Here is an 11,819-nt window from a genome sequence, read left to right on the forward strand (position 1 = left end):
TATATATATATATATATATATATATATATATATACAGTATATATATAGTATTTAATTTTATAAATTAACAAATAAAATATATCTATAAATGTGCACTACACTAACTAAACAACAACTAAGGAACTATAAATAATCAATATTGGATGATCTGATTCCATTAATCTCTAAAAACTCAAATAAAAAAGTGAAAAAGCAGTTTTTATTATTTATTTTATAAATGAATGAATTAAAACTAAACTTGGAATGGAAATGGAAAACTGCAAAATACTAAAATTGAATAAAATTAAACGGTGACAAAAACAGTATGAATAAAATGTTTGATGCTTTATATTTTAGTGGAAACTGATACCGTTTTTCCAGGATACTTTCTATTATAATCTAAAATATAGTTTTGCTCTCTTGCCTTTATAACTTTGAAGCTGAGATGTCGTTTGTAGAGCATGATGATCTTGTACTCATCTGCGCCTTCATCTACCATGTGCCGGAGCGTGAGCAGTGTGTCTCGACTGGACAGTACCGCTCTTCTCCAGGCGGGGTCGCTCTCGTGACATATTACTAGACTGGTTCTGTAGTTGCTTATGGCCTCGTAAAGCACGGCAGGCTCCTCCGTCTCCTCCAGGCTCGTGAAGTGGTCCTGTATAAGTCAAATTATTGAGGTTATGCCAAAGGTAAATGTGAACAGTCAGTAAAGTTATGCAATATCCAAACATTGTCCAATCATCTCACCTGGTGAAGTTTCAGACTCATTCTCACAGCTGGGGCTACCACCGTCTGTAGCAGGTCCATGTCAGCAAAAACCCATTCATCTTTAGAAGCAATACGGAAGTCACCTTTGAACAGCGTGTTGAAGCCATAGAGGAATGACTCCAGACTACAGAGGAAACCAGTGAAATGTGAAATCTATTATAGCAGTACACATACTGACATCCATCAAACTAAGAATTATTCTTTATTGAACAGTCTTAATATGATTTATCTGTTGAGGTGCACAGCACTAATGTTGAGAAGTGTACCTGTTGGATCTGTTATGTGCTGCTGTGCTGAGAGATCTCCGTCCAAGAACAGATAGCGCGAAACACAGAGTAACCAATGGAGAATCTTCATCGCTGTCCACTGGCTGAGGACAAAAAACAAAACTTTATATTTAAGATTCAAGTTTAGATCACTTTAACATTGTGGAAATGCCAGAGCTCAACTGTCCTACCAAAGGTAATTCCCAAGTTTTGCACCATTTGGAAATCAGTCAGACAGTTTTTTATCATGTCCTTCAAGATTACCTTGTATCGGCTCTACTTTGTATCACTCTAAGAAATGGCATTTGTGTCTCCTCACCTCCTCTAGCTTGTTGGCACAGTATTGGATCCACTGCAGGTAGACGTTACAGTAGCTGGCTCTGGTGACCCCCTGCAGACAGTGGACATAGTCCTCATCAATCTTCATGCTGAACACAGCCGGGTCCTTCTCGATGTGATGCCATTTGGTGTATGGCTGCAGGGCTTCCTGAATGGACTGTTCTTTAACCCATATCTGCATCTTGGGGTTGATCACCAGGTAGTAGATGATACTCTGAAGATAGAAATGATTGAAAATCCAGGGATGTGAGTGTTGTCCATCTCACCAACCACTGATGTCACATGGACTATTTTAATGATGTCCTTACTACCTTTCTGGGCCTTGGACGTGGTAGTTGCATTCAGAAACTAGTAGAAAGCTCTCAGATTTCATCAAAAATATCTTAATTCGTGTTACAAAGATGAATGAAGGTCTTACGGGTTTGGAACGACATGAGGATGAGTAATTAATGACAGGATTTTCATTTTTGGCTGGAATACACTACACAACGGATTTTTGCCCTGATTTACAGTCTGAGGGAGTTGATGCTAGTTGCTAAAAGTCAGAATCAGTCTGCAGATTTGAGTTGACAGATTTCACAGAAAACCGCAGAGTCACAGACCCTCAGTCGTTTAATCAATGATGCCCTTTTTTTTTTTTTTATCATTTACAAATGCCATAGTACAAATACAATTGCCTAGTGTTAAAAATTTATTAAAAAAAATAAATAAATAAATGATAGGATTGCATTTACTGTATGTCTTTAAAAAGTCATTTAAAAAGTCTGTGTAAACACCGTTTGCAAGAATGGTTTTAAATGTTATCTCATTTGGCTATGAAATTGCATTTTTTCCCCCAAAACATAATTCTTTACAGCTAATAAAAGAACTGCTTATTTAGCTGTTGTGAAGAGTAATTGGAATGTAACTATTCTTATTCCTATTTGTATATAACAAAAGTATACTGAACTATTACAACTGCTTCTCTCTTCTAAAATAAAGAAGTCCCACAACAGTGCTGCTGGTACCTTAAGGTAGTAAGTGATGAGCAGCTTGCGCAAGTCATAAACTTGCAGCATGGTGGCAGCGTTGTTCTCGCTGATGCTGTAGCCCTCCAGCAGATACTTAGTGGTGGTCACCTCCCAGGCCAGCCAACGGAGGTTGAAAGCAGCATTGCAGGACAGCACATGGGGCAAATGACCCGGCTCACAGCAGCAGCAAGAATCATCCTCCTCTACACCCTCTGTGATGGCCTCCACCTCCCGCTGCTGACAGTAAGTACCTGAGGAAATGAGAAAGTCACTGTGACGAGAGGGAACAATGACACCCGTGTGACAATATAATGTTAAAACCATTTACCCCTGAACTCCAGGCCTCGTAGCTGGAAGGTGACCAGACCGTTGCCAACTTCGATGAGGTGAACAAGTGCATTAAGGTAGTCAGAAGCCAGGATGAAGCAATCTCCAGCACAGTAATTCCCCCAGCGGCCCAACATCAGGTCTCCACATAAAGAATGCTGCAAGGAGCGCGTCAGGTACTCGTAGAAGATTGAGTTGAGGTTGTCGTCATCACAGCCTACATAGTGAGCATATAAAGACTGAACATTTTTATTTAAAAATGTACGAGGACACTGTTGTGTCTTCAGTAATAGTAGAGACATGGCATCCTAAAACAACATCTGACATACTGAAAACGTTTGAACAGTGTTTACAATGAAACTGAACCTTCATGCATTATCAAAAATCAAATCCTAAAAGGATGGTTCACCCCAAAATAAAAACATGATCATATTTTACTCTGTATGACTTTCTCTCTTTCATGGAACATGGAAGAATATTCTGGCCATTCTTTTTCATATAATGAAAGTGAAAGGGTCTGTCAAACTTCAAAAAAAAAAGCAAAACTCTCAAACATCATAACCATATTAAGCTTATAATATTAACAATTTGAACATTATTGATAGGAAGTGTATTTGTCTATTTTATCAGTTAAAAATGTACATTTAAAATGTAAAATAAATAAAAAACTAAATAAATGTGAAATATACTGTAATATATACATAACATAAATACAAGTGTAAAAGTAAAAATAAATATAAAACATATATAAAACTTTGTATTAAAAGTCAAAGTACTTTAGAGTGTGAAATATACTGTAATATATACATACATAAATACATGTAAATAAAATATAAATAAAAGTAACATAAAAAAATAAACATAACATTTTGTTAAAAGCCAAAGTACTTTAGAGTGTCTTTAAAGTGACCAACTTTAAAACTTCCCTGAAAACAGTATTTTTGCTATTGTTCTCAGCAATTTCATATAAGCATGTGACTTGGGAAAAAACACAAAGCAATTATACAATTTTAACGTGCAGCTTAAAATGCCGCATATAAACTAAATAAAACAATAAGTGGTTCTCAATCAGATGGCCGAACAGGTCTTAATTATTAAGTATTAATTATCTTAATAAGTCTTAATTAAAATCCTAAAAAATTCTAAAAGATGCACAACATTGAACTGACGTATTTTTTATTTATTTTTGTTACAACAGAAGTACTAGAGGTACATATCAGCTTAGATAGTGGCGTCTTTGAATACTGTTCAAGGAGTCAAAAAGTTAAGAACAACTTTACTAAATTGCTTAGAAGACTTGAAATATAGCACAAAGTCATGTAGATCACTTTTACGATGCTTTTGGAGCTTGACACCACCAGTCCTTACTCACTTAAAAGTTTAGAACAACATAAGGGAGAGTACAGTAAATGACACAATTGTCTTTTTGGGATGAACTATTCTTTTAACACAGATGGAATGACATACATTTTTGATACAGCAGTCAGCTGTTTAGTGTGTGTGTTATAAGACGTGTATAGATAAAGACAGTATTTACCAGTCTCTTTGTCTACCTGAGACACCAGTCGGCTGTTGGAATTGTCAATTCGTTTGGTGCTGAAAAACCAAATGAAAAGTTCATGAAGTGAAATATTCAGTCATGCCAAACACCCCATTTAATCTGATGCCTGTGCCTGCACCACCATTCAAGTTTAATATCAACAACAGAAACATTCTGTGTCATCACATTTGTGGTTGGAAACTACATCAATAATTCAACATAGTGTGGTTTTCTCTCTGCTGCTACAGACTGTTGGACTTCAGATAAAGCCCATCAACCATGAAGGAACTTTGTCCCAGAGGAAACAAGGCAAGTACATGCCAAACATGTCCAGCCTCAACAGCTGTTCTCAAAACAGTGAAATATGCTCTTAATATGAAACCTGTACTCAAGTGTGCTTCTGGCTGACAGTGCATTACGTCACTCTTGAGGCTGAATGCATATTTCATGTACATGTGGAAATAAGAGGCAGCTTACTTGTAGTTCCTCTCCCAGAATTTAACAGGCCGTGGATAAGAGGTGATAAAAATGGCGCTCCCGAGGAACGGGCTGAACGGTGTGTAGAAGAGCGTCGTGACGAACGTCTGCAGCAGCAGCATGGCAGAGTCTGAGCTGCTCCGTCAAGGAAAAAACGAAATATTTGTGCTATATTTGGAGGTATGATGACTGTCCTTAAAGGTGCTGTAATCGAATTCTTCCTCAACTATCTGACACTCATGAGAAAACACACCTGACTCAGATGAGAAAATTACATTTAAACAAATGTTACAATAATACCATTTCACACTGCCTGGAAATCATGAGATTAATCACAAATTATGTAATTACTGTATGTTGACAAAAAAAGATGAAATGTCAATGTAACATAAATATTATTAAATTATTTTTCTAGATAATATTTAATATAACACATTTTTTCACAACGTAAAGTTTTTTTTAATGCTTTTAACATACTACCACAGTCTTTTAAAGGCGCTGTCAGCGATTTCTTTCCCAACTACCTGACACTCTAAAAAGTATTCTGAAAAAACACACCTGGACTTTGAAAAAAAAAGTAAAAATTGAAAATATGAAAATAAATGAATAAATAAAGAGAATTACATTTACCTGAATTTTACTTTTTGAATATTACATTATTTTCATTCTGCTTTCTAAACAATAGCTGGAAATCATGAGATTAATCACAAATTATGTCATTCTGTTGAAAAAAAAATCAATAAAAAAAAATAACTAAACAAAATTACATTTAACTGAATTTTACATTTTGAAATTTACATTATTTTCATTCTGCTTTCTAAACACTGGCTGGAAATCATGAGATTAATCACAAATTATGTAATTCTGTTGATAAATAAATAAATAAAACAAACAAATAAAATTACATTTGAATTAATTTTACAGTTTAAATATTGCATTATTTTCATCCTGCTTTCAAAACACAGGCTGGAAACCAGTGTATATATTATATTATTATTATATTTCTGTGGCTTAAAAAAGTTTGAAAACTCCTGGTTTATAGCACCTTTACTTTAACAGATTAAAATTAGGAGTGAGCATAGTACTTGGGATGTACTACCAATATAAACATGCAAGCTGGACAGATTGTAAGGATATGAGGTACAGCGAAGGGTTGTGCAAATGCATGAAATGCACTACCCCATGCTATCTGCCAGGGGGCGATATACACCAGAATGAAGTGTAGCTTGTGGAGAAGATCCCAAAGCTGTTGACAAAACAAAGAGCTGTTGTAAAAATTTGCAAGACAAAAAAACACAGTTATTTTGGGACTAGTTACTAAATGTCTGCTGTGAGCTATTTTTGACAATAGTCTGGCACAATAGAATTTTTTTTCGAAGTTTGATTTTAAAAAAGTACAGACTTTAATTGTATTATTTTGCTTTATTGTATTTTCTTATTATATTACCTATTTTACTAAATGAATGCTAAATTAACACAAATGTGTAGGACATTGTTAATGATGAGTGTTTCATTGCACTAATGTCCATCCAACCCATAGCACTGACCTTGTTGAAGACGATGGACATGAGGAAGAAGTTGAGCAGGAATGTCTCAGAAGCACTGCTGCAGTCGAACTCAAAGAAGATGATGGTGAAGATGAGCGTGAGGAACTGGAAGCTGGGATCGCAGAAGGAGGCACGAAGAAGCTTCATCCCAGCAACTGTCATCAACAAGACATCACAGCTGGAGCGAGACACAGACACCTGAGCCACTCAGGTGCAGAGGCAGCATACAGCCAAGCACAGCAAAAACCAATCAGGGTGACTCTGACTTCTGCTAACACCACCACAATGCTCAGTAAAATGTGTTATTAGGTACCAAGTCTGCTCACCTCAGTAAAATACAGTAAAACAGTAAAATAATATAATAATATATCAATTAAAGGGGTCCTATTATGCTTTTTCACTTTTTTAATTTTAGTCAGTGTGTAGTGTGTATGTTTGGGCATAAAAAAGATCTAGAAAGTTACAAATCTCAAAGTCCACTCCAAAGGGAGATATTTCATTTTTTTAAAATCCCTTTTCAAGAACTACAACGAACGGCTCGTTTGGACTACAGCATTTGTTTTCCGGGCACTGGGACAGCTAACCAATCACAACACATTTTGTTTTTCGGAAGGCGGACCTTCATCAAAGCCGGAACTAATCGAGCTGTTTGTGCCAGGCTGGGGAGAAAGGTATTTTAATAATGTAAATTATGTGAAAAATAATGCGTTTTTCGAACCACCAAGCATGAGCGCATGTTCTAGTACACCCCCAAAACAAAATCAAGACTTTGTAAAAGAGCATAATAGGACCCCTTTAAATAAAGTAATATAATATTACTGCAATTTAAAATAACGGTTTTCTGTTTGAATTTATATTTGAAATTTATTTATATGAATCTTCAGCAGCCATTACTCTAGTCTTCATAATCACAGTCATCTTTCAAAAATCATTCTAATATTCTGATGTGGTCCTAAAAAATTTTTTATCAGTGTAGTTTATATTAGTTATTATCAATCAGTTGAGCTGCTTTATATATATATATTTTTTAGCAAACAATTATACATTTGACAAATAAACATTATCCTTTTGACAAATAGAAAGTTACAAAGAAATGTATATGTAGCCTACAATACTGTTCAAATTTATTTTTAGAGTTTTCAAAAATATATAATATATTTGAAATAGAAATCTTCTGTAACCATGTAAAAGATTTTTGATCAATGTAATGCAAATTTCAAATAAAACACTATTATGGTTTCCACAAAAGTTTTAACAGAGATAATAATAAATGTTTCTTGAGCACAAAATCAGCATTTTTGACTGATTACTGAATGAGACCCTAACTGTATAAACACATTAGCATTATATAATTCTAATGTCAATATACAGTTAGGGTAGTTTAATATATATAATAAAATAAATTATGGGATTGACTGAAGAGTAAAACATAAAAAGAAAAATTCAAAATCTTTGTTAAATTGTCAACAAGAATAAGGGGAAAGATACTTACTGTATTCCTAATTTCTTTCGATGGCTGAGGGCGAAGCCATCGTTGGTAAGTGCACTGAGGACAATGGCTGGGTAGACAATATACTTCTCAAAAGTCAACAGCCCCACATAGAGACGCTCAAACCACATCAAGTGAGCATCCTCTGAAAACATAGTATACTAAAATGAATTCATATTAATAACACAATGTATTACAGCGAACACATCACAGAAGTGCAGGGAACTGACCTCTGGGTTCAAACTGTGAGTACTCCTTACTCTTCAGCACAGGATGAGAGATCCACATCCAGGGATGGTGTTTCCGTAACTGAGGGATGAGATAGTGGGTGACAAAGCCCACAGTGGCTGCTAATGCATACAGCACTATGGACACAAATGGCTGCATGTGATGAAAAAAATTGTTAGTTGTTATGTAAACTGCTAGCTTTATTGAATTTGTAGTCATTATGTATAGGAAATTTAAAAGGAAGAGAAACTTACCCGTAAAGAAAGGAAAACCGTGCTGGCTGTTATTGCAAAGGTCAAAACTGAGGCAAGAATACAGACAACCAGATCTGACAGTAAAATCTCTTTCTGCAATATAAAATATAAGTAATTAATGATAATTAATACAAGATTCCTTAGATGCAAATATTACAATTCCATTCAAAAGAAACTACTACTTTCATTCAGCAAAGAGCCATTAAATTGTTCAAAAACAATAAAAACAAAACAGTAAAGACATTTATAATGTTACTAAATATTTCGATTTCAAATAAATACTGTCCTTTTGGACTTTCTCTTCATCAAAGAATAATGATCAATAATAATCAAAGAAGAATGTCTGCTGAAAATTCAACTTTTCCATCACAGGAATAAATTACATTTTAAAGCATATTCAAATAGAAAACACTAATTTTAAATTGTACTAATATTTCAAAATATTTCTGTTCCCTACCAAGGGAACTTCGAACTGCGTCCTCTAGAGGTCGCTATGGGTAACGCCTTCAAGCTTGACTCGTGTCTGAAGCATACATCTAAACACGACAATAACATTGGCCGGCGACAGCCTGTGACGTCATCACCCGGCGCGACCACAATATAAAAGGGCGCTGAGAAAACACGTCATCCTCTTCTTCATCTTCAAGGACTGTTTTGTTTGAAGCGTGCATTTCCAGTAAGAACGATTATTCTTCTTTACCATGGCGAGCACTAGTAACGCGTTTAAGTAGTGTGTGGATCCATGTCCTCGTTATTTGACACCTGATGACACACACGATCTTTGCGTCTTTTGTTTGGGTGAAGAGCTCGCGCGCGATGTCCTCGAGGGGGCAGTTTGTGTGCACTGTGAGCGTTTTCCTATGAAAAAGCTCCGCTCTCGTTTGTCTCTCTTTTTGAGGAAAGACGGACAGCCATCAGCTCCCCGCTGCTGAGGCACGGAGGAAAATGAGGGATTGCAGATGGACCTGGCTGATGAGTTGATGAGGGCTCGACTCGCGCCCCTGCCCCGCCTGCGGGTAGGGCTCAAAAGGGGCGTGGGTCTTAGGGTGACAGGCAAGGTTTGAGGGAGGTGATCCAGACTAGGCATTCTCAATGCTCTCGTCTGGACCAGAGTAAAACCTGAGCCATCTACTCACCTCCCTCTGAGAGTATTACATCTGCTCTTATCTTCCTCCCCTTAATTGACCTAAAAAGCTTCCCTCCTGACTGAGGTTAGGTAGGAGACTCCTGTGCTTGCATTGCAGTCTCTTATGCTGGGCCTATGATGTTTTGGCTAGTTTCTATGTCTCATAGAACTACCTACTGATAGTCGGAACCCTAGTGCTCTTCGGACTTTGCCTCCAGCCTATATCCATGAGCCTGAGTCATGCACGGGAGCCATGGTTGGTGAGTACGATCCATTTAATCTATTCTACTGCTAGCTTTTGTGTATTCAATACTAGCCTTTTTTCTGCAGCGCTACTCAGACCTGTTCTGTTTTCTGACTTTTTAGGTTTGACCCCCCCGGTCAGGTCCTCCTGCTGTTGACCGATTATAGTGATGGTTTCACTCATCGGTACTGATCCAGGCTGGTGATAGCTCTCATCTTCGGCTTGGACATGTAGCCTGGGCTTCTGCGGAGGCCTCCCAGCATCAGGTCCCCAGTATAACGCTGCAACCTCAGGACCTGCGGGTCCTTCTCACGGGCTAGTACTCTTCTGAGTACATGCTTCGTTACATGCTCCCTATCCTCTGGCCAGGGTGCACTACTCATCTGTCACCCTGAGGGGTCTCCTGAGATTTGAGTCTTTCCTTAACCATCATGCACGTTCTCTGAGCTAAAGCTACTCTCGCTGAGGCATTGAGGAGCTCAACACTCCATAGCCGGTCAGGCCCGCGGGTCCTCCCTTTCACACTGCCCTTATGGTTGAACCAGTAATCGCCCCTCTGCGGAGTGGGCTTGAGTACACTGCGTTCCCTGAGGTACGAGGGATTTGTGTTTATGCGGAAACCCCTCTTATATGCTTCTGCTCTGAGGAGCAGTAAGCTCTGTACGCATGAATGGTTATTGGGTCCCGCTATTTCTTCAGATTCTATCGGGTCTGGTTATACAAGACCCATGCTCTCTATCGAGATAGAGAGCATGAGACCGTGTCCAGTTGCTCCAGTGGACTGTCTCTTTTTGGGCCCTGCTGGGTTACCCCTTCTAATCTAGCGCCTCCTTCTGGTCGTATTGGGTCTGGTTGCATGAGACCGTGTCCAGCTGCACCAGTGGACTGTCTCTTATTGGGCCCTGCTGGGTTGCCCCTTCTAATCTAGCACCACCTTCTGGTCGAGCTGAGAAGTGCTCTCCTCACTGTGAGGGTTAGCTATGAGTCACTCCCAGTATGAGCTGTAAGGGCCCGCCTGAGCTTGAGAGCCGAGAGCGCTGCTCCCGAAAAACCCCATTTGCAACGAACTGAGTGTTAGGCCCGTCTCTGTCACCTCCTTGGTCAGTTGCCTTTTTTTTGGGACCCTATTGTTCCCTGTAGAAATGTGTGAACCCCTTCTAGCAGGATCCCATTTCTGATGTCCCATTTACAATCTATCTGCTGCCGGACATGGCTGTGCTCCCCTCACTGCGGGAGGATCCCTTTGAGCTCGCCGGTCCTGGGCAGAGTGGGTGATTCCTCCTCTTGACTTGAGAGTTAGGTCCTCTGACCCTGGGCTATTGATCGCTTAGGTTGAGCTGGGTTCCTCTCTCTCCTTGCTAGTAGTTGAACCCTCCGCTCTTGAGCTCCATGGCAGTGACATCAGGTAGTTGGGCCACTTGCTGCTCCCCTGATAAGCTACCTCTATTTGGGTCAAGGCAGGCAGTGCTCCCCTCACCTCGGGAGGTTGTCTTTGAGCCTGCTGCTCCCGATTGAGCATCTGTGGACTTCTCTCATCGAGTCCTCCGCTCGTTTGAGCTCCATTGAATAGCAGCCTCAGGTTGTTAGGCCTCTCTCCGCCTCCCTGTTGAGCCACTCACCTTGTGGGTCAAGCTTAGCAGTGCCCTTGGGGGTTTCATATGAGCACGCCCCTCTCGATCTGAGCGTCCGAGTCCCCCTTCTATTTTTGAAGTTGGGCCTCCACTCTTTTGAGCTCCAGATAGCAGATAGCAGTCATGCCAGGTGGCTGGGCCATCTCCTGCCTCTCTGTGAGCAGATGCTTCGGATTCATCCTGTATGGTAAGGGTTACACACTGTCAGCCTCGTTCCCTTTCTCTGAGTTGGTTTAGGCCCCGGTTCTCACCTTGGGCTCCACTCAACCTATGTATCTCTGTTGATACATTTCTGAGCAGGGTGTTGCTACCAAAGATCTGTCGAGTCCGTTCTTTGAGCAGGTTTATTCAGAACAGGCGGTAGCCCCCCTGGATGGCAGGCCAAGGTCTGGTTTGGTTTTTAGACACCTGGCCGTATCCCCTTAAAGGAATCTCTTTCTTCTGATTCCAAGCCTTGAGCTCTGCCCTAGGCTTGGGCTTCTTAGCCCAGCCCTTAACAGGTAAGTTATTTTAGGGTATGCAGCTCAGGCCCTTGGCCGAAGGGGATAATGTCACTGACAGCCGTCAAGGCGTCCTTGGGGCAACTCCCATGGC

The 11,819-nt window shown here is 39.4% G+C and overlaps 1 protein-coding gene across 2 annotated transcripts in view; it reads right to left on the bottom strand.

Moving 5' to 3' along the window:
• Window positions 1-11,819, bottom strand: part of LOC107725461 (pecanex-like protein 2) — a 25,317-nt gene that overhangs the window by 4,257 nt on the left and 9,241 nt on the right. For both annotated transcript variants that reach the window (XM_016534718.1, XM_016534717.1), the window contains exons 18-30: window positions 8,225-8,317; window positions 7,973-8,123; window positions 7,746-7,887; window positions 6,254-6,431; window positions 5,844-5,952; window positions 4,707-4,836; window positions 4,227-4,285; window positions 2,691-2,906; window positions 2,360-2,613; window positions 1,333-1,566; window positions 1,014-1,117; window positions 727-871; window positions 404-634 (exon numbers count right to left, since the gene is read on the bottom strand). In XM_016534718.1, coding sequence (XP_016390204.1) covers window positions 404-634; window positions 727-871; window positions 1,014-1,117; window positions 1,333-1,566; window positions 2,360-2,613; window positions 2,691-2,906; window positions 4,227-4,285; window positions 4,707-4,836; window positions 5,844-5,952; window positions 6,254-6,431; window positions 7,746-7,887; window positions 7,973-8,123; window positions 8,225-8,317 — 2,046 coding nt within the window. The remainder of the gene's footprint in view (window positions 1-403; window positions 635-726; window positions 872-1,013; window positions 1,118-1,332; window positions 1,567-2,359; window positions 2,614-2,690; window positions 2,907-4,226; window positions 4,286-4,706; window positions 4,837-5,843; window positions 5,953-6,253; window positions 6,432-7,745; window positions 7,888-7,972; window positions 8,124-8,224; window positions 8,318-11,819) is intronic.

Source organism: Sinocyclocheilus rhinocerous, unplaced genomic scaffold, assembly GCF_001515625.1.
Source record: "Sinocyclocheilus rhinocerous isolate Xijiao unplaced genomic scaffold, SAMN03320098_v1.1 scaffold366, whole genome shotgun sequence".
Taxonomy (NCBI): Eukaryota; Metazoa; Chordata; class Actinopteri; order Cypriniformes; family Cyprinidae; genus Sinocyclocheilus; species Sinocyclocheilus rhinocerous.